General features: G+C 37.1%; 1 protein-coding gene across 1 annotated transcript in view; it reads left to right on the top strand.

Annotated features, from left to right (window-relative positions):
* Window positions 1-24,242, top strand: part of LOC117707158 (EGF-like and EMI domain-containing protein 1) — a 530,582-nt gene that overhangs the window by 358,798 nt on the left and 147,542 nt on the right. The window contains exon 5 of the mRNA XM_076932235.1: window positions 10,345-10,467. Coding sequence (XP_076788350.1) covers window positions 10,345-10,467 — 123 coding nt within the window. The remainder of the gene's footprint in view (window positions 1-10,344; window positions 10,468-24,242) is intronic.

Here is a 24,242-nt window from a genome sequence, read left to right as displayed (position 1 = left end):
TGATGGTATCATTGAACCTTTGTCATGACTAACCTGGAAGACTGGCTATGTGTCAGAAAATTTTGTCATTCATCTTGCTTTTGAAAGACCAAATTTATTTGCAACCTTGAATGACATTGGCTATATGAAACAGCCTGAAATCTATCATGTCTGAGTTTTATAAAAATACAATTTAAAACCCTAAGAGTTGACCTGGTTTTCAGAACCGTCTTCAAAGTCAATGACTTTTGAAATATTTACTTATGAACTGGGAGGTTTTTTTCAGCTGATAGCAATAATTGTATGTTTGCATGTAATAGTTTTATTTCTGAGTATATGAGGTCACCTAACACATGCCACATGTTATTATTTTATTTTAGGGAAAAGCAGAAATTAATGTCATTTAAAACACATGTATATGTCTTATGTTCATGAATGTCAGTAAGTGGAAAGTCAACAGATAAAGGCAGTCAGTCAGAGTTTAACCTTTCCTCAGATTATTCAGCTAACAATTGAAACACTCAGCCTACATTGACAGATAGAAAAAAATATTTTATATGTTTTCTTTTCTGGTATATATATATATATATATATATATATATATATATATATATATATAGTGTTATGTGTATCATGATTCTATTTCTGAAGTTATTCTTATAACTGGCTGAAGAAGCTGGGAAGATGAAAGAAACTGTGACTTAACATACTCCAGTAACATTTTCTTCATTTCATAGTTGTCTTTGAAACTTGATCACTATGAATGAGTGGTTTTAAATTTATAAAAAGAAGGGGTATAGCTCATTGATAAAGAGCAATTTCTTTAAAAAATATAAGGTCTGTGATTCAAACACAGCATCACAAACATAAATATTTTAAAAATTAATTTTATTTTATAATGCTTAATTATGTCTACATAGGTCTCTCTTTGTGTGTGTGTGTGTGTGTGTGTGTGTGTGTGTGTGTCTACATGTGTGTGTATATGAGAAAGTATGAGTACAGATGCCTGTGGAGTCCAGAAGAGAGTTCAAATCTCTTGGAGCCATAGTTAGTTGTTGGTCTTAAGCAGCTCAGTGTGGGTGCTGGGAACTGAACTTGTGTCCTCTGCAAAAGCAGGAAATATTGTTAACCACTGAGCTATCTCTATCTCTCCATCTCCTGAAATAAAATTTTCAATTGGAGTATTTGTGAGATTTTTTTCATGTATGCCTTTTATTTATGGCATCTCTTTTAAACTCTAAAAAATATAAAATATATTTTTACAATATAGTTAGATATTTGATGTGCTGCTAAATTTCTCCTAAACAACAACAAAAAAACAAGACATTAAGTTCCTTCATGTGGCTCTTTTATAAAAATCATTTTGACTACCAAAACCTCTAATTTTCTTTTATTGTTTAACTTTATCAAATTATAATATAGTATTATTAACAGTTTGTAAACCTCCTAAAAGTCTGAAGTCAGATTTGGTTTTAGGTTTATTGATAGTGTACATAAGGATTATGAAAAACGAATGCATATTGAAGAGTTTCACCATTCACCATATTGTGTATCTTAAATTTAAAATTAGCTTTCTGACTTTAGCTTACAAAGGTACACTCCATATTCCTTGTGATTAAAGAGCCTTGCATTTGACTTCCCTGATTTCAGTTATAACTGTCTATTAGAAGAGATTTTAAATAATAAAACCAATAGCTTTATTTCAGAGATGTTTGATCAAGAGTCACCCACTGTATAAAACAGATTAAGGATGTCTCAGCCTGGTTTTGGAGGTAATGTGCTGGGTAGGCCATCTGCCCTCAGGCTTGGATGTCCACTCAGGTTTTCCTGGGGCAACTCTAAGAATGAAGAGAGATTGAAAAGTGGCAGGACAATGGGGTACCCGCTCTGAAGCCAAGGACAAAACCATATGCTTATAAAACAAACTAAAAGAGAAAACAGCATGAAGACCTGTTTGTAGATAGGTCTCATAACCATGCTCATGAAAACAGTGGGCAAGGGCACCAAAGGCAAGAGAAATGCCATACCTGGACAGGTGAAGTTAGGAACCATTACTCTGAAAGGCAAAGAAAAATGTCAGTACACAGTTAGATACATTTAAAATTCAATGGAAGGAAACAAAAAGAAAAAAATCAGAAGATTGTCAAACACCAAAGAAAACCAAAATTTAGATTCCCAGCCCTGTGCTAGAAGCTATGCAGATGTGGTCCTAGGGGTGGGAAGGTGGAGAGATTGAACTCCCCATGATCTGGCTTTCTAGAAAAGAGGAATCAGCAAACTCTGGGTTCACCAAATGACTCTTGACTTGGTGACTAAAATCAGAGCAACCTAGAAAGACACTGGATGTTAACCCCTGGCCTCCATATGCTTGCACACCTACATGGCAATGTGCACATGCACACACACACAGACACACACACACACACACACACGTACACAAAGAAAGGCAATCAGAAATGTGTATAGTAAAATATATGACAGAGAGAAATAAGAAAGAATCTTTAAAGCAAACAGAGAAACCAGCCACATCCTTTCCAACAATGATGATGGAATGCACATATAAAGAGCTTAAAGAAGCCAATGGCCAATCTGGAGTTCTTTCTATTGAGAAGACTCTTTAAATTTGACATAGAGTAAATGGAGAAGAGATAGATCTCCTGTGAGGAAGAGTTGCAGATGATTGTGGGATGAAGCTACTGCTTTAGTTTTAAATTTGACTCTCTACTAAGAATGTATAGCTCTGAATGATGGCTTTGCTCCAAAGAGTATAAAAGACTTAGGACATCCTTGTTACTGTAAAATGAGGAAACTGGAAGGTACTTCGTCAGCCAGAGGCTCAAGGTCAACAGCAACACCTCAGTCCTCTTGATGTGAAAATTACCATTTATCCCTGTGGTCTTCTGTAGTACAACCAATTTAAGCTTATCCTTGACTAGCTTACAAATAAATGAGACTTAGACTAAGGTTGTTTTATTTGGCTTTGACAATTACTGGGGATAACCTTTAATTTACTCTTCTAACTGTTGGCTACCTCCTCAGCAGTGTACCCCAGATACTTACTTGCTGTTTTTCCTGGCCATGTGCTCATTGTCCATGTCCCCTCATGGCAGCCTGTCACTGTCTTCTCTCTTCTTCCTCCTTCTGCCTCTGCTCTCTCTCCAACCAGGTCACATCAAATCTACCTACCTCTTATCCAATTTATTGGCTACCTCTGTAGCCAATTTTATTTAACCAATAGTTTTAAATTAAGGAATGAGACTTGAAAAAAAAACTTGTAAATGTGAGAATTCACTCACAGTCCCAGACTTTTTTGTACAGAATTTAACACAATACATAGCAACAGACAAAACCTCAACAGTCTTCCAGTTCAAAACATGTAATCTTAACCAAAAACAAGAAAGATATCACACAAAATCAAATCACAAGTTGCCCTACACAGTATCTGACCACTTTTAACCTCAAAAATCTCAAGAACATCAAAACTAAACGTTTGAGAGTTGAGACAAGGCAATTAAATGTGGTGTGACATAGTAGAAGGAATCCTGAGACAGAAGAGTGGTATTGTGTGAAAACAGGAAATGTCAATGATGTGTGTCTATGTAACAATTTCCTATTGAAACTGACTCATTAATTAATTAAGTGTACCCACCTAACTAACATAAGATATTTATAATCATAGGATATGTGGGATGTGGGTACAGGGTAACTCTTTAATTTTTAATTTCCCTTACAATGTAAAATGATTGGAATAAAAATTCAGGTAAATAAATATTTACTAACAACTAAAACATGATAAAATTCATAACTAATTATAAATATGAAAATACATATTCTGTTCAACTTTCAAAAACTCAACATTGTTCTAGAAATAGGCAGATAAGTGTAGAAAGAAATAATAGGTTCCACAAAGTGTGGTACATGGATGAACCTAAGTTATTGACCACAAAAAATAATAATGTAAGGTGGACACAGTTTAAACATTAGAAACTACCATAGTGATAATAGTAGCCACAGAAATAATACAAAAAGTCTAAGCCTAACAGAGTCAAACAACTCCATTGTTTAGAGTTTCTGGAAGTGGTTAAACACTAATTTATATTATGATCTAATAATGAATGCTGTGGTATCCAGAGATACCAGTGAAAGTAATAAATTAATATGTAATAGAAAGTTATAAAAGTCAAAAAATTGAAAAGTAAAATACTAAATTTAAAAGAAGGTACTTATGGATAGGAATTATAACAGAGAGTATATGGTAACCTCATAGAAGCATGAAAATGGTAGATTTAATTCAAATATATCAGTAGTTATAAGTCAGTAATACAGGTCATCATATAATTAAAAGAGTAAGGGATATGACATAGTTCAAGGACAAGAAAGTGGGCTTCAGGCAGGAATCTGACATTAGGCTAGAACAAAGAAGTAATTTCAGGCAGGAATCTAAATCTTAGGCTCCAATTACTGAAGATTACTTTGGGCTAGGACAAGGAGGTAGGCCCAGATATTTTGGTTATCCTGATAAGCCCTTAGAAACAGTGGTCACAGGAATGATCATGGAACTTTGTCTATTGCCCTGCTTGTTTTTGGCTATTTGTGTTTATTGTCTTGCTTGATCCTTTATTATTTGCATCTATTGTATTGCTAGTTCTTCAATCTAGAACTGACCTTAATACATGCATGTAATTAAAATGATATAAAAGCAAAAAGGAGGAGGGGGGGATTGGATAGGGGATTTTTAGGGAGGGGAATGGGGAAAGGGGATGACATCTGAAATGTAAATAAATAAAATATTCAATAAAACAAAAACAAAAAAGCATAAGGAATCTAGAATATGTTTATATTTTGAAAAAGGTAAAATATCTTCAAATAATTCATGAGAAATTCTTGAATGGGTAGATAATGAAGGGCAAAAGTAGACTCAAGAGAGTGAAATTCATGCCAACAGTAACCAGACAGAAATTGATGCATGGAACAATGTCACTAAAAGTCAACTTTAATGAGAGATGCTATTTCCAAAAAGGTGTATTTTATAACAAAGGGTCATATCTTCTAGGAAAATATGGATATATTAATAAAGCTACACAATTGGATGAGACAAAAACTTTCAATCATGAAAAGACAAAAAAATCCAATAAACAGATTGAGAAAACCTTGAAGATATAAAAATGTGAAAAGTCTGAGTAGCAAGCTAGAATTAATTAAATATATATGTATATATGTATGTGACATTTATACATATAATTTTAACTCCATATTGAGAAAGTGTTAAAATATAAAGAATTTTTAAAAAGTTTGAAGTATTGAGATTTTGTTGAATATATACTGTCTCAATCATGAAACTGATCTAGTGTTTAATAACAAGAGATTAGAAAATCCTCAAAGGTTTTAAAGATCCTAAGTATAATTTAAATTAATATGAAAAAAAATTCACTTCTAGTAGGAAATGTTGTAAGTTGAATTATAATTAAGATATAACACGTAAAACTATGATGTATAGTCAATGTTTTAGCTTTAGGAAAATGTATCCTCTACCATAAACATCTCCATGCAATATGCTGTCTTTTGAAGCTGCCATAGTTTCTTTCTCTCTCAGGTCACACATGCAACTGTTCTGTAAAAGGAAGAATTTCTCTTCCTCCAAGTCATTCCCCTTCTTTTCTTCTTTTTTCTCCTCCTTCTCCTCTTCTAATCTCAGCTGCCCTTCAGTAATTTGCTCAATAGGTACAGACTTGATGCCATTGGCTTCTAAGAGTGAATCATAAGAAATATTGCAGCTTCTCTTTGAACCTCTTGAAAGCTACCATGTAAAATATCTCCACTTTGAGAGAAAGCAGAAAGAAAACTCAGGTTTGGAATGTAGAGAGAAAACATTCAGAGGGAAAGAGATATCTAACTACCAAACAGAAGTCCCAGCACCTCCACCCAGATTCCAGTCTGTGAGTGAACAGCCAGCACACAGGGTGTGTCCAACTTCTACTGGATTCTACTGGCAGTCTGAGAAACCTCTAATGGAGGACCACCAAATTGGACCTGTTAATTCCCAGTAACATGAAAGAAATTAACACATTTTCTTTTTAACATCTTACTGTTCAGGTAGACTGTGACACACACAGAGGTAAACAGAAATATATTTTTATAGTAAGCTTAAAAGACAATGATTGGAGTTAGAACAACAAGAGAAACACTTACTTTCTGAGAAAGTACTTTTACTTTCTGAAAAGTAAAGAAAAAAGAAAAGAAAGAGAAAGTACTTTTACTTTCTGTGTGATAATGACAAAGCACAAGACAATTAAAAGGGAGAAGACCAATGAGCAGTGCTGAGAAATGAATGATACTTAGACATTTGTTTTGGAAAACACAGGATAAGTGACACAGAGCTATTGTGAGATGCCGAGTGTGCTGCTCTAAATGAGAACTGGCTAACACTTAGTCCCCACTTGATGAGCTCTCAGGGAGAGATTAGGAGGTGTGACTTTTTTGGAGAAGGTGTATCACTGGAAATGGAATTCTAGGTTTCAAAAGCCCACATCTGGTCCAGTGTTGCTTTCTCTTTCTCTCTGTCTATTGTGTATGGGTCAAGATGTAGCTCTCAACTGCTGCTCCAGAAACATGCATGGTGCCATTTTCCCTCCTATGATGATAAAGGACTAACTCTCTGAAACTGTAAGCTCCCAGTTGAATGCTTTCTTTTGTAAGCATTGTGCTTGACCATGGAGTCTGTTCACAGCAATAGAACAGTGACTAAGACAGAGGTATATGAGATGGTAGATAGATGAAAGAGAGAAAAATAGGTGATAGATAAATGATTGATACTTGAATACATACTTAGATAAATAGGTAATAGATGATAGGTAGATAGATAATAAATGTGAGATAGGTTATAGATAGATTATATAAGATAGATTAATTATAAACAAATGACAGATAACAGAAAGATATAAGGGAATTTGAAAGTATCCTTGTAAAAATAAAGAAGAAAAATTATAATCTAATATAAACGTATTATTTATTCCATCTTCAAACATGTTTTACCTTGAAAATGAATTCCAAGAACAAGAATGGAGATCTGAGCACAGATTGTGAAAGTTGGGTATCTAAAGTTACTATGAGTTGAGAAAAGCTTAACACAGTATATTCAGACACATATGTGACAGCAAAAAATCCCTATGGTTACACAATTTACCCCATTATGTTTTTGTATAATTGAATATATATATATTGAATATATATAATAACATATATATATATATAAAACAGATAAATTAAGCTCATAAGTCACACATACAAATACACCACACACACACACACACACACGTACATATATAGAAATACAATACACAAGTATAGCCACATGCTGCAGGTGGCCTAATAAATCAATGCAAACATTTAAGTATGAAAGGAAAGCAAATTATATTTGGAGGATAGATAAAAGAAGAAATAGTTCTAGCTTGCTTTTATTCACATGAAACATCAGTGTAAGAACCTGATATTACAAAAATTGTGGGGGAGGGGTCTTGAAAGAAAAGAAACAAATACAGTCACATATAAATATAACCACTAAAATTATTTTAAAATCCTACTGGAATTCATAAATATATTTAAAAGGCACAATATATTGGTAAGATTTATTTCAGAGATGCAAAAGGCAGTTGATGTCAAAACCAGAAAATTATCAGTGTAGATTCAGTAGTGGTAATACTTACCACTTGTTTATGATTCAAATCTGTATGAAATCAGAATGCTCTTAATCTGATCAGATGAATCTCCATAGATAACATGAAAATATAGATTCATTTCCACTTCTCTGATGTGCATGTTTAAAAAAAAAAAACATCCTTTGAAACTTTGAAGGGAGATGAGATGGATTGTGAACAGCTCTTTCATTTGAGATTATATTTTAAGACCAATAAGTAAAATCACCAACATTTAAGAGTTATCCAAACTGACAAACTATTTGAACAAAATTTTCAACAAATGTCAACCAAATGGCCAATAACATGAAAATATTCTTAACCTAATTAATAAACAGGAAAATGCAAATTAAGTCACAACATGATGCTATTATAAAATCCTCGGAAGACCTGAAACAGAAAAAAGGACATCACAAATACTGGAAAGAATTAGTAGCATCTGGTCCCCCAGTACACAGCTGGTGGGAGTATAAATTAGAATAATCTCTATGGGAGAATGCTTAAATATAAATAGTAACAAAGAACATGTCAGACGTTTTGATCCTATGATTCTACTTGAGATATATTTCCAGTGCAAGTACCAGTGTAACTCCACTGAGGTCTTGCTTAAATGAGAATATCCATTCTACCCTTCTTGAGAGTCATAGAAATAAAAAAATATGACCAATTATGCTTCATCTATTAGATGGATAGGTACACATTCTGATAGATCCACAGAATACAGTATTATTCAGAAGTAAGAGGGCATGAACTACACGTTCATATTGTACATGGATGTGCCTCAAAAACAGGGTGATGAATGAGAGAAGGCAGACACACACACAGATTCACAGTACAAGCTTGTCTGTACACACTACAAAAACAAAACAGAACAAAACAAAAAAAAGCTGACTGGTAGTCTTTCAAAAGAAAGAACAAAACAAAATAAAACAAAACAGCTGTGACCTTCAGCTGGAGAGAATGAGTCTTGTACATTAGTCATAGTTTTTTCTCACAGTAAGATCATACTGGTAGTCTGGGGATTGGCTCAGCAGCAGAGCATTACCTAGCACACACAAGCCTCCATGTTGAATCCCCTGCTATTAAAAAAATTGTCCTTGCTTACTTTATTTTTGCAAAATCAAAATATATATTTTAGGATTGGATACTTTTCTACATGGGTGACACGCTTCACTTCACTTCACACTTGCATGCTTTAAAACAAACAAAGGAATTTCAAACGTTTTATATCCAGGGCTAGATGCAGTTAGTAAAGTCTAATCAAGAGTCCATGTAGCTCACTCTGCCTGTTACCTCCTCATTTGTAAAGTGGCAGTTCAGTTACTCTGGTTGGACACAGAGCTCCTCCATCACTTTCTACTTGGCTTCCCCCACTCCTCACTGGTGTCCCCTATCTCTTTCTTCCCCAGTTTCTCATCCTTATCTACCTTGCTCTCTCTTCTCCATTGCTCCCTTGCATCCACATTCATCATATTGATCAAGAGTCTATCAAGATAACTACTCTGCATATAATAAACATGCTGAGTGAACAGAACTGGACCAATGTTACCTGGAAGGCCACTTTCAAGGGTGAAAATGTTTAAGAATATACCTCAGGTATTACTTGGGTAGGAGGAATGCACAAGATTGATTCTGTAGTTAGAAATGACTTATAGACATGGGTTTAGAAGTAGGCATAACCAAGTCAGCTGTTTAACTGCCAACACATGCTGGATAACAGAGAGCATTAGCATAATTCCTCCCTGCATTCTGGATCTCATCCTGAAATGCTGAGTGCTATGAAATTTCTCTGTCTGTTCTATATACTCCAAAAATTTACAATGCTTCTTTAACTATTCAAAAGTAGCAGTTCAGTTGCCTGGGAGCACATAGGGAGGGACTCATGACTCCATCTGTATATGTAGGGGAGAATGGCCTTGTCGGGCATAGGTGGGAGGGGAGATCCTTGGTCCCATGAAGGCAGAACACCGAGTAAGTGGGGGGGGGGGGGGGGAGAGAGGGATTGGAGGGGGGAGGTGGAAGTAGAGGGTTGGTGGGGGCACATCCTCATAGAAGCAGGAGGAGGGGGAATGGGATAGGAGGTTCCCAGGTAGTGAGGGGAATGGGGTAAGAGGATAAAATCTGAAATGTAAATATAATATCCAATGGAAAAAAGTAGCACTTTGGGTATCAAAGATTAGGAAGTGGGTATTTCTTTAGAGCACATTAGCTCTGATTAAAATGAACTTTTCAAGCTGGGGATATGGCTCATAGATAGAGAAGTTGCTTCACAAGCTGAGGTTGAATACCATGCAGAGTCTGGCACAGCAGTGCACACAAGTAATCCCACTGCTTCTGTGTCAAGATGTGATAGGAACTGAGATCTCATAAACTCTCAGGATAACTGTTGTAGCATCCAACAGAAAAAAGCTGTCTCAAACAGGGGTGAAGGTGAGCATGCCTGAGATTGTCCTATGAGATCCATCTGCATGCTGTGGCATGTGCAAGCTTGTAGTCACACACATACTCACACACAAATGCACATACGCACAGACACAAAACAAATAAAATAAAGAGAGATGCTCCTTCCCCCCCCCCCCTTTAACCCTGAAGAGGAAGGAATGTCAGCAGAGACATTGAAGTTTCTGTGTGTTTAGGTTGCAGAGGCTGATTTTATTTATCTATCCAATTGCAGATATAAATGAATGTGCTGTTGACAATGGTGGCTGTCAAGACCGATGCTGTAATACGATTGGCAGTTATTACTGTGTATGTCAAGCTGGCCAAAAGCTGGAGGAAGATGGCAGAGGATGTGAAGGTACCATTTAAGACTGTCTGCTTACTGATAAGGAAGCAGAGAACATCTATATAATGCAAAAGTAGTTTCTTTTTCATCCAAAGCCAGTTGAAGCACTTGCGTTAAATATTGTGAAGAGCATATCTTCTACTTGTGCCTAGATTACGAAATTGAAACCCATTAGAACACTTCAAGAAGCTTATTATAGGCAGCATATGATTGTATGCTGGTGGTGGTTGTGCCATGTTCTGATTATAGAATTTCAATCACTCATTTAAGTCCTGAGGTAAAGTACATTTTAAAAAGCATTTCATTTACTTCTATGGGAAAAATATGTCGCTTCTCATAAAAGAGTCATAGTTACAAAAATAGAAATGGGGGACACAAACTGGAGTGGGGGACAGCATCCTTGTATCATATGAGCTTTTGCTGTGAGTTTAATTTTTCTTTTTCAAATTGATTCCTTTCATCTTTAATGTTTTAAATTCATCATCTTATTTACTTGACAGTCATTGAGTTCCTGTTCTGTATTAGGCTTTATTCTATGCCTTAGAGATGTAAAATTAATGAGCAATAAATTCTTCCCTGAAGGAACTCATTGATTAGAGGCAAAGATGGAAACGTGTGCTCAGATCTTACAAACTGATGTGCTCAGGCATTCTTAAGTGGGGTTAAATGCACTGGAAACAATGAGATGTGGGTTTTATTCTCAGTTCTGCCCCTAATTGTGTAACCTTGGGCAAGTTAGTTAATCTCTCTGAGATTGCCATCATCTGTAAAAATTTATGATAATATTGGCTCCTGAAACTGCCAGCAAAGTTGCTTTGAGACCTAAATAAGACAATGGATTCAAAACACTTAGCACAGAGTATTGTGTAGCCTAAGTTCAGAGGATAACTACCATGCACTCTGCTTCCATTCAGCTTACCTGCTGCTCACCTTGGGAAGATGAGGGAAGTCAGAGAGGGCTTCCTTCTGTAAGCACTGAATAGGATCTCTAGCCTTCGAGGATCACACGAGTTATGCGCCGTAGTCTTGTCTGACTTTTATTTATTTATCTTTATAATTCACTCTACTAACATGCCTTATCATTTCATAAATTCAGGCATCACTATCTGTTAATTCTGTTTGTTTGTTTGTTTTGGAGCATCGTAACTAAAAAAGTATTCTAGTTCTTTTGTGGACATTGATCTTAGGAAATCTCACTTTCTGCCTCTCCAAACAGTGATTGTAGTGAGACAAATGTGAATAAAGTGGTAGAAAGAATAAACAAAAGAAATCCCTAGTGTACATACCCTGGACTGAGATAATGGGACTGTACAGATTGTTCAGTTCACTTGAAGCCTGAAGTCTCCTATACCATGGCTTGGGCATACTATAATTTGGAAGATTTTAGATCAATAGCCACGGACATTCAAGTACAAGAGTATCTGTGACCTGAGATTGACCTTTCTTCAGAGAAGACACTTCTTGGAAGGTATAAATTCACAAAGGCAATGCTGTTCCTTTCATTCATTCACTTACCCAGGATAATATCTAACTTTGGGTGTGGTTGGTAGTAGTACTGCAGTACAGATTCAATATCAGTGGTGTCCAAGTTAAAAGAGAAAGATGACAACACAAACTGTACAGTGACATGTTGCTTGTTGTGACCTTCTCCTGTTCTGACAGGCAGTGACCTATGTGCTGTTCTTCCACTGAAGATTGTCACAATCATCAATTTCATTGTCATAGAAGCATTTCACATGTCTAGCCCAACTAGTCACTAAGGCTAGATAAAACAATTCTTTTAGCATTTTATACCAGTTATTAGGCTGATAAAGCAGATTAGACTGTATACCTCAGCTCCCTTTCATCTGTTTTTCTTATATTTTTAATCAAGATGCTCCATAAATACCAAAATATTTAGCAAATAGTGTTTTCTCTGGCTGCTGCATTTGACAGTGGTAGCTCTGCAGAGACTGTGAAGGGGTATGACTGCATGAGAGAGCTAGACAGTAGCATCTCAGAGTATGGCTGCTTTGAGGAGACTGAACAGTGGTATCACACAGTTGGGTTGCTCTGACATTTACCATGACCAAGAACTGAGAATAGGGATGTGGAAGAAAGCCCCTTTACCATAAATAACCCTCCCCCACAGACATCCAATTCTCATTCATCTTAACAGATTTTGGTTTTATATCCTGACGTAACTGTTTAGTAGAGAAGGCAGTGCTCACCTAGTCATATTGCTAGCTCAGTTTCCAATGATGTGATGACTTTAAACTTATTCACATACATAGTGTTGGCGTGAGGACACAACTCTCACCTCAAAGGAGGTGAAAGATAATGTATTCTGTAGCCAAATATGAGTGACCATGGCCCTGTCCTGGAAACATGTCTAGCAAATATGCTAGCAGTGCCATGAAATTTTATAACAGAAAAAAGAAAGTGTTAGAGATTGGTTCTAAATCTTTGATTCAATTGGGAAGCTGTGTGGCCAAATGCTAAAAGTCCCTAATTTTTTTTTTTTTGATTGATCAATAAAGATGCCAACAGCCAATGGCTGGGCATGGGCTGGGACCTTTAGAGTTGGGCAGACTAGGATGCAGAGAATAATGGTGAGACTCGCCAGGATGCAAGGAGAGACAGAAGAGGAGAGCTACAAGAGGGCTTCAAGCCAACAAGCTATAGGAGACATTGGGTAAATGGCCACTGGCCACTTCTCCAATTAGGCCTGGGATATCAGGGGAAGGTTTAGCAGTGGCCAGCCTTTGAGGTAGCCAAGGCATTTTAAAATAAGCGATGTATGTGTGTCTTTTATTTGCGGATCCAAAGATAGTTCCCGGGCAGGTGTTTGAGTGCAATCCACCAGGAGCACAAAGCGGTGAAGCAAAAACTTACTGCTACAAGAAAGCACCAGTCAAGACCCTTTTTAGTGCATTGGTAGAAATATCAGTTAAGTAGGTCACAAAGTCTGGGGAAATATTGTGCGATCTGCCATTCCCAACCATCGGCCATTGGCATCTTTATTGTCAAAGTTTTTAAAGTTTTATTACAGTTACACAATTACATGCAGATTTAATAATTCACTCCACCCATTTATCCATGGATGCATGAATTCAGTAATTCATTCACACATGCCCTAAAAACACCTGTCCTTTGCAGTGTGCAACAACAAGCAAAGGAGAGGAACTTGTGCTGTATTTATTTTTCTAACATTTACTAGTTGTGAAATGTAAGGTTAGTTACTTATTATAGGTTAGATTTTTATCATCTATAAAACCAAGATAACAATACCCAGTGTGAGAGAGACTTGAGGATTAAATGGAACATTGGATGAAGTCACTGGGACAGTGGAAATCCTTTCTGCTGCTTCTTTGTAACTCCATGCAAAGAGATAGATGCTTGTGTGTTTGGCATTGCTGGTCTCCCTCTGCCAACTCACTCCCCTTTTTCCTAGAAAAGGAATACATTACTTCAAATACAGGTGTATGGAAAAAATAGGCCATAGATTTGGACTCGCCTTGTATTTCCTCTTTGGGATGTGGAAATTGGATCTGTGAATGCCAGAAGACAATGACTGCTGCCATGAACTTGGCTATGATGTGTGTTTGAGCAGAACTAATAATAAACAGGGAAATCCGAGATTCCCCGTCTCTACCTGTGGCCAGGCAGGAAACCTAGTTGAAAACCCATAATTTTCACCCGTAAGTTCTATTCTCAAGTCTTAAGTTTAATAAACTCCACATTGAGCATGTGTCTCCATCTGGCTATTTTGGGTTAGAATTAGTGAAAATTCAGGCAGATGACATACATATCTTTTCGAACCTTCTCAAAATACTAAGGCAACATTCTTCTAGTGTATAAGAGATGCTCAAGGAGACACATGTACGTTGTTCTTCTTTCCTTTATTTTCTTCTATAATATTTGTTGCTGAAGGTTAAAAAATATGGCCAACAGTATTTTCCCTCTCCAAGGAGCTTCCATTTCAATAAAAGAGATAAGTTGAGTACACAAACAACCGTAGTATAGGAGAGTCGAGCAAATATGAGGCAGGCAAAAGCAAAGTGCCAAGGGGCTTGAGAGCAGAAAGAGATCACCCAATGTGGTGGGCGCAAATTAGAGTCCCAAGACAGACTGTCCTCCTTCCATTTCCTTAATAAAGTTCCCTATTAGAAATTCACCTGCTACCTCATGCCTTGCTAGCTCACTTTCTTTTGATTGACAACAAAAGGCAACTGGGTTCTTAACAACAGAACTGCCAGCGCTGCAGCCAGGGCAGCCTTTGGAGGAGTTCTGAGGGAATTTTAGTACCCATGTCTTTCAGACTAGAAAGGAATATCAGAAAAATAAAAACTAAAACTTTGCTGTGAAAATTAAAACTCTCTCCAACTCTTTTTAGTTCCTCCTTTTAAATAGTTATATAGTTTTCTCCTAATAGTTAAAAAAAAAAAAACACTTCACATACACCCAGTTTCCACAGTGAGCTATATATTAGTTATTAAATCTATATAAGTAATGTGTGTGTGTGTGTGTGTGTGTGTGTGTGTGTGTGTGTGTGTTAAAGAGAGCTAAGCTGATACAAACTCCCTGTATGAGCTGGCTCCCTCTACAGGTTTCATAGGGACATGCAGATGAGTGGCGTTTATAAGACAGAAATAAGAAAAGAAGACTGCTGTCAATCACCATTAGAGACTAAACAGGGAGTGCTAGCCGAATCCAGCAGTGCCAATTGAGGAAGGAAGAGATGTCTTGCTCATAGCTTTCTGTCTTGGCTGTCAAGGAGGGACAGTGGCTCTGGCTGTGACTGTGGCAGTGTGGGGAAGTTAGCCATGCATTCAGGGTTAGGAAGCAGAGAGAAATGAATGAGTGCCCAGCTTTCTTTTGTCCCAGGACTCCAAGGCCATCTTCTAAACGCCCTCAAAGATACTCCTGGAGGTATGTCTCCTAGGTGTTACCAATTCAATTGAGTTGACATGAAAGAGTCACCATCATTTGGAGTGTTACTTGTATTGGGATTGTAAGAGACAGAGCACCCAGAAATCTGCTGGGTGGAGATTGTGTCTCCTGGAAAGGACGGGGAAGTTACATTCATGATACCTTAACAGCATGGCTTCCTAAACAAGATATGAAAATGACAATACCAATAAATATACTAATTTGGGGGTACAAGCAACTCATTACTTTGTCTAGAGAGATAAGTAAACTTTTCCAGGAATTATACCTCTGATTGGTCACCTGGTGCCAAGTGATCATTCCTGAAATCATACACATATAAGCAACACTAAACTGACTCAATAGACTTTATTTATATACTTGTTCAAATATATGCAATAATACAGACAAAGAGGCCATAAATTTGCAAGACTATGTGGGGACATGAAAGAGGTAGGGGCACAGGAGGGGTTTCAGGAAAGAAAATGAAGTAGGAAAATAATGTAATTACATTTTAATTAAATTTAAAAATACAATTAAACCTAACAGCAACCTTCTGCCTCAGCCATCTGTGACAATTTCAAAGACAACTAATCATGGCAGGGATGTACGTGAGGATTTCAGGTGCTGTAGAGAGATGATTTTGTGCACTGTAAGGATGCATCGTCTATCATTAAGGAAACCTATGGCCTATAGGAAAGGCCATAGAATAGAGCATGGGGCATCTGGGAGGCAGAGAGAATTCTGGGATAGAGCCAGGTGCTGGGGATCCACTGGGGAAGAGGGACATGTGGTACCAGAGCACAGATAACCAGCCTATTTTAATGTAGGTTAAAATAACTAGATTATTTGTAATTAGTCAGAGAAAAGCATAGATATATGATCAAGGTATTTGTATATTTTGAGTCTGAGTCTTATTTCTGGAAACATGAGGCTGGGAGGGAGAAGCAGGGCCTAATTTCTGCAGGGTGTTGTGTAAGGAATTACGGTGAGGAGCACCCTCACTGAGGAGGCAGGATGTAATATGACACAAAACCCCTTGTTAATGTACCAATAATAATCCACCTGGTCACAGGACTTTGTTTATCGCTGTGCTTCTTCTTTGACTGTTTATGTTTATTGCCTTTCTTGTTCCTTGACTATTTCCAACTATTGTATTGCTAGTTCCTTAACTTGGAACTGACCTTAATACTTGCATGTAATTAAAATGGTATAAAAGCAAAGAGGAGGAGAGGGGATGGGAAAGGGGGGGTCTGGGTGTGGGGAAAATGGGGAAAGGGGATGGCATCTGAAATGTAAATAAATAAAGTATTCAATTAAAAAATGAGGCAATAATAAAAAAAAAAATCACCTGGTGATAAGAGAGGCAGTGTGTAATGGGGAAGGTTCTCGCTGGACAAGAACAAGCCTGGAAAGAAGTGTGATGTGAGCTTTGCCTGTTCTCTGCTTCACATTAAGTAATGGTGATCCTCTTCAGAGTTGAGACAGAGAAGAAAAGAAATGAGATGCTACAGGTTCTTCTATCTGTGAAGGTTTGAGGTCAGAGAGAGGGGACAGACACAGGAAAAGCAATGGTCACTAAATGTGATGCATCCTACCGCTGTAGCCTGTGCTGTAACTAAGCACAGGCTTCTGTGTTGTTAGGTTTTCTAGGTCCAACAGGCTGAGCAAGTGTGAAGTTTGCAATAGCACAAACACCCAATAGATGTGTGACAAAAAGTTGTTTACCTGCTTATGTAGTTTCATGTACATCAAATGTTTCGTGTACATTTAAATGTTTTTTGCATGTTCAAAATGACCCCTTGCTAACATCAGAAATTGTTGGCTATAGTTAAAAGATGATTATAAGTTAAATTTCATTAGAGATCAAATAAGTTGATTTGACATCATATATTGTACACAAGGAAACTGGTAACTACACATTTAAATCAATGATTAGAGAAGATTCGACTCTCCAGAATGAAAGGAACTGGAACTCCAAGCCAGTTATCTGGTTATTCCTAAAATAATTCCTTAGACTATAAATAATTATCACATTTAAAGGCCTGAATGATCACTGAAAAACACGTTAAACCTGCAGCCAAGAGAACTGGGCAAGTTGCATTTCATTACCGTTGGTTGCCATTATTGAAAGTCAGTTGATTTAACCTCGGGAATGAATAAGTAAGGCCCGGAAGTAAGCAAACAGCTGTGTAAAGGGGCTGTGATGTACTCAGTAAATAGGAGACACCCAGTTTACACAGTACAATGTGTCTCAAACTCTAGTGTGTGTGATATCACCACAGGTCATATTCAAACACACCTTCCTGCAGCACGTGTGAGGAGGATTGGAGCTCCTGGAGAGGTGCTGCTGCGGCCCCGTAGACCACACTGAGTCGAAAAGCTTAAGTTCTTTCTTTCTGTTGGTTTCAGAGATAATTAGAAAACATTTGCTAATTATGGTGTAGGTATAATGAAGGAGTGTACAAAATGGTGTGAAATGTGATCTCTGGTGCTTTAAAAAGATAATTATATGAAGATACAGTTCAAGTACCCTATAGTTCATCCCCGTAAGGTTTTCAAGTCCGTGGTTTTAGCATAATCACACGTTCCTGCAATCCTCACTACAGTCAATGTTAGGATGTTGTTGTCACTGAATAAAGAAGCTTCTAGGATCACCTTCTTACATTACTGTCACTCCCTTGGCTCTAAGAAAGTGAGGCTTTACTTTTAGTCACTAAATAATTTCCCTGCCCAAAACTCTATGACTAGAATTCTATACAATGTTTCTTTCTGTGGCCAACTGCTTTCACTTATCATACTTTTTATAAAGTTCATCCCTATTGTAATATGTAGCAATACGTATACTCTTGTTTGTAACAGGGATTCACTATTACCTTGGAAATCTGTTTAGACCAGTCTGGTCTCAAACTCTGAGTGCTAGGACCAAAGTCATGTGCCACTATACCCAGCAACAGTACTTCATTCATTTTTATACCTAAATAATTTTCCATTGCATATATACCATTTCCTGTCTGCACATTTGTCAGTTGATAGGTGATGGGGGTGCCTCTACTCTTTTGGACATATGTCGGCATTTATACACAAGTGGGAAGAATGTATATTGAGACTAACGGCTTAGCTGCATGGCCTGAAGATGGAGGTAAGGCCTCGTGGATTGTGCAGAGTATATTATTAGTGTATGCTTTATTAAGGCTTTAACTCAATTTGTAATTTTGTATGGAAATGGTCAAATGCAGCTTGTACTTTTTGATGGAGCATATCTGAGTCAAGAATGACAAAATGAGACTGAGATTTCTAAATGTAGCCTTTATGTTTGTGATGGGGAAGAAAGACAGTAGGGGAGGATTTATCTGGGAGGGACACTGCTCAGTTATTGACATCCATATGTTGTGTGTGTAGAAAATAAGCATATTAGAACCATAGGAAAAGGGTATTTTTTGTATTATTTGTAAATAGTGAAAAATAATATAAAGCAAATTATTAAATATTATATTTCACATGTAATAAAGAATATCTTTACATTTAATGTTTGAGATTATAATATAACATAATTTTCTCTTTCCCCATCATGACCTCTTTATTCATTAATTGTTGTGAAATGCATATATGTATATGTACATACACAGGTATTCCCAAATACAACCTGCTCTGTCTATAAAAGGTTACTTATATGTATGTGCTGACTGATGAGTGAATCTTTAAAACACCTTGGTCTTGGGTGTCACAACTTAACTGGACTTCTTAGAAACATCTCTGTCACTATACAAAGGCTTCCAAGGCATTTCCTCATTTAAAAATCTTCACTGGGTTTCTGCGCATGATTCTGCCACAGCTTTTGATATTGCCATCTGGCAATACCTGCTTTTTCTCTTTCTTATGAGCCTCTGTTTTCTTTTTGTGCTAACTCTTAGTTTTGTCCATTAAAGCCTATGTAAAGTCATTAATGAGAAATAAGATAAAAGATAGAACATTCTGCTTCATGTTTTCATTAATTATGTTGTTGGGGCATAATATTTATCAGTACTCAAATCTAGTTGTCAACAAGTCTTCTCTTTGATGAGATGACCTATCTATGTGTTTGTTCCTCTTGCTGTTCTTAGTATTTCATGTTGTTATGTCAGTGAAAATAAGATTACCAGATGGTTTTCAGAGAGAAGTGAGCAACAACTGCTTCATTAAAGAAAGGCTCTACATATACCTAAAAACAAACAAAATCAATACATGCTTTAAAACTTGTTTTTGCTTAAAATGCATTCTTTCTTGAAATAAAGTATGGTTTCTTTTAGGATGAGAATGTTGAGTAGTTCCTAAAGGATAATAAAACATTTATGTATGTATATGTTTATGTATATATGTATGTGTATAGTATATGTGTATGTTTATACATGCATGTATTTATATATTTGTGTGTTTATGTATGTATAGATGTGTGTATCTATGTGTATATATATTTGTATATATATATATATTTGTGTGGGGTGTGTGGGAGAGTACATATACATACACACACACACACAAATGTGTGTGTGTGTGTGTGTGTGTGTGTGTGAAATTTATTGTCATCAAGGTATAGAGAACATTTAGGTGCCACTGTCAGGTGTCAGATGTGTAAATGTAACGCTCCAACTTTACAAGGAGTGCTCTTTGATATCGGAGATTTTCCCCTTTCTGTCCACATGAATTCCAGTTGCTTGATATGTGACTTTGGCATTGAGCAGCTTCTGGTGAAGGCTTCAGGTAGACCCACTGCACATCCTGAAATGTATTTAATTTATCTTCTGGGTTTTGCTTTCTCATCTGTAGAATAATGTACAAGGAATGGGGAAATCTCCAAACTCTTCTAGGTTATAAATTCCAAAATTCCCAAGTCCAAACCTAGAGCTTGACATACTCGGGGAGCTGGAATTCTGAGGAAGACATAGGAAGTGATAACTAGAAGTTACGATGTAAAATTTAATCCCTCCCACAAACCGCATAGCTATAATGATGACCCAGGGCATCTTAAAATATCAGAAAGAGTAACCAAGTAAAAACAGATACAGAAGATGTGCCTACCAGAGATGCCAGGCACCAAGGTGTCTGTCTGTACCTTCAGATATATTTGAAGTGACTACTTTTTATTTAGAAATGCTGTCTTCATTTTAAGAAATAAATAAATAGATAGATTTGCACACTTCTAATGTACTACCTCATAGCCAATATGTGTGTGTGTGGGGGGGGGGTATGTGTGTGTTGAGTAATTTCCCCTCAATTGTTCAGTAGTCAATCACATGGAGATTTTCAATAGGAAAACAGAACATGAAGTACTTTCACAAGCAATTCCTTTTTTTTTTTTAGTTTCTTATTTATTTATTTATTTATTTATTTATTTATTTATTTATTTATTTAAAATACATTTCAGATTTTATCCCCCCACCACCCAAGAACTCCCTATCCCGTCCTCCCTCGTGCCTCCACAAGGGTGTGCCCCCACCTATCCCCCACTCCCCCGTCCCCACCCTCGAATTCCTCCCCGCTCGGTGTTCAGCCTTCATGGGACCAGGGATCTCCTCTCCAACCCATGCCCTACAAGGCCATTCTCCCATAAGTATACAGCTGAAGTCATGGGTGCCTCCTTTTGTGCTCCCAGGCTGGTGGTTTAGACCCTGGGGAACTCTGGTTGGCTGGCACTGTTGCTCTCCTCTTGGGACCACCAACCCTTTCAGCTCCTTCAGTCCTCTAACTTCTTTATTGGGAACCATTGATCAGATCAATGGGTAGCTGCCAGCATCCACCTCTGGATATGTCAGACTCTGGCAGACCTTCAAGGAGACAGCTGCATCAGGTTCCTGTCAGCATGCACTTCCTGACATCCATATTGACATCTGTCTTTGGTGACTGCACATGGGACGAATATCAAGGTAGAGTGGTCTCCTGATGGCCCCTCCTTGACTTTCTGTCCCACACTTTGTCATCTTATTTGCTCTCTTGACCATTCTGTCACTCCTTCCAAGAAGGACTGAGCCATCCACACTTGGTCTTCCTTCTTCATGAGCTTCATGCGGTCAGTTAGTTGAATCTTGGCTATTTCAAGATTTGGGCTAACATCTGCTTATCAGTGAGTAAATACCATGTGTGGTTTGTTTGTGTGTTTGGGTTATCCCATTCAGGATGAATATTTTCTAGTTCCATCCATTTACCTAAGAATTTCTCAAATTCATTATTTTTAATAGCTGAGTAGTACTCCATTGTGTAAATGTACCAAATATATATTTTTTTTTATCCATTCCTCTATTGAAGGACATCTGGGTTCTTTCCAGCTTCTGGCTATTATAAGTAAGGCTGCTATGAACATAGTGAAGCATATGTCCTTGTTATATGTTGGAGCATCTTCTAGGTATATGCCCAGGAGTGGTATAGCTGGGTCCTCAGGTAGTGCTATGTCCAATTTTCTGAGGAACCGCCAGACTGATTTCCAGAGTGTTTGGACCAGCTTGCATTCCCACCAACAATGGAGGAGTGTTCCTCTTTCTTCACATCCTCGCCAGCATCTACCATCACTTGAATTTTTGATCTTAGCCATTCTGACTGGTGTGAAGTGGTATCTCAGGGTTGTTTTGATTTGCATTTCCCTGATGACTAAGGATGTTGAGCATTTCTTAAGGTGCTTCTTGGCCATTCAAATTTCCTCAGTTGAGAATTCTTTGTTTAGCTCTGTACCCCATTTAATAGGGTTATTTTGTTGTCTGGCATCTAATTTCTTGAGTTCTTTGTATATATTGAATATTAGCCCTCTATCGGATCTAGGGTTGGTAATGATCTTTTCCCAATCTGTTGGTTGCTGTTTTATCTTATTGACAGTGTCTTTTGCCTTACAGAAGCTTTGCAATTTTATGAGGTCCCGTTGGTCAATTCTTGATCTTAGAGCATAAGCCATTGGTGTTCTGTTCAGGAACTTTTCCCCTGTGCCTAGGTATTCGAGGGTCTTCCCCATCTTCTCTTCTATTAGTTTGAGTGTATCTGGTTTTATGTGAAGGTCCTTTATCCACTTGTACTTGAGCTTTGTACAAGGGGATAAGAATGGATTGATTTGCATTCTTCTACGTGCTGACCTCCAGTTGATCCAGCACCAATTGTTAAAAAATGATGTCCTTTTTCTACTGGATGGTTTTAGTTCCTTTGTCAAAGATCAAGTGACCATAGGTGTATGGGTTCATTTCTGGATCTTCAATTCTATTCCATTGATCTTTCTACCTGTCTCTGTACCAATACCATGCAGTTTTTATCACTACTGCTCTGTAGTACAGTTTGAGGTCAGGGATAGTGATTCCCCCAGAAGTTCTTTTATTGTTGAGAATAGTTCTCGAGATCCTAGGTTTTTTTGTTATTCCAAATGAATTTGTAAATTGCTCTTTCTATCTTTATGAAGAATTGATTTGGAATTTTGATGGGGATTGCATTGAACCTGTAGATTGCTTTTGGCAAGATGGCCATTTTTACTATATTAATCCTGCCAATCTAGGAGCATGGGAGATCTTTCCATCTTCTGAGATCTTTGATTTCTTTCTTCAGAGACTTGAAGTTCTTGTCATACAGATCTTTCACTTGCTTGGTTAGATTCCCACCAATGTATTTTATATTATTTGTGACTATTGTGAAGGGTGTCATTTCCCTAATTTCTTTTTCAGCCTGTTTATCTTTTGAGTAGAGGAAGGCTACTGATTTGTTTGAGTTGATTTTATATCCAGCCACTTTACTGAAGTTGTTTATCAGGTTTAGGAGTTCTCTGGTGGAAGTATAGGGTCACTTAAATATACTATCATATCATCTGCAAATAGTGGAATTTTGACTTCTTCCTTTCCTATTTATATCCCTTTGACTTCCTTTTGTTGTCTAATTGCTCTGGCTAGGACTTCCAGTACTATATTGAATAGGTAGGCTGAGAGTGGGCAGCCTTGTCTAGTCTCTGATCTTAGCGGGATTGCTTCAAGGTTCTCTCCATTTAGTTTGATGTTGGCTACTGGCTTGCTGTATAATGCTTTTACTTTGTTTAGGTATGGACCTTGAATTCCTGATCTTTCCAAGACTTTTAACATGAAGAGATGTTGAATTTTGTCAAATGCTTTCTCAGCCTCTAGTGAGAAGATCATGTGGTTTTTTCTTTGAATTTATTTATGTAGTGGATTACATTGATGGATTTTCAAATATTGAACCATCCCTGCATTCCTGGGATAAAGCCTACTTGATCATAATGGATGATTATTTTGATGTGTTCTTGGATTCTGTTTTCGAGAATTTTATTGAGTATTTTTGCATCAATATTTGTAAGTGAGATTGGTCTGTAGTTCTCTTTCTTTGTCGGGTTTTTGTGAGGTTTAGGTATGAGCGTAATTGTAGCTTTATAGAACAAATTGGGTAGTGTTCCTTCTGTGGAATAGTTTGAAGAGAATTGGTATTAGGTCTTCCTTGAAGGTCTGATAGAATTCTGCACTAAAATTGTCTGGTCCTGGACTTTTTTTTTTTTGGTGGGGAAACTTTTAATGACTGCTTCTCTTTCTTTATGGGTTATGGGACTTTTTATATGGTTTATCTGATCCTCGTTTAACTTTGGTACCTGGTATCTGTCTAGAAAATTGTCCATTTCATCCAGATGTTCCAATTTTGTTGAGTATAGGCCTTTGTAGTAGGATCTGATGATTTTTTTTTAATTTTTTCAGTTTCTGTTGTTATGTTTCCCTTTTCAGTTCTGATTTTATTAATTTGGATACTGTCTCTGTGCCCTTTGATTAGTCTGGCTAAGGGTTTATCTATCTTGTTGATTTTCTCAAAGAACCAGCTCTTGGTTTTAGCTCTAAAGCTCTTGTTGATATTTTGTATAGTTCTTTCTGTTTCTCTTG

Source organism: Arvicanthis niloticus, chromosome 4 (genome assembly GCF_011762505.2).
Source record: "Arvicanthis niloticus isolate mArvNil1 chromosome 4, mArvNil1.pat.X, whole genome shotgun sequence".
Lineage (NCBI taxonomy): Eukaryota > Metazoa > Chordata > Mammalia > Rodentia > Muridae > Arvicanthis > Arvicanthis niloticus.
This window is presented reverse-complemented; position numbering and strand designations above follow the sequence as displayed.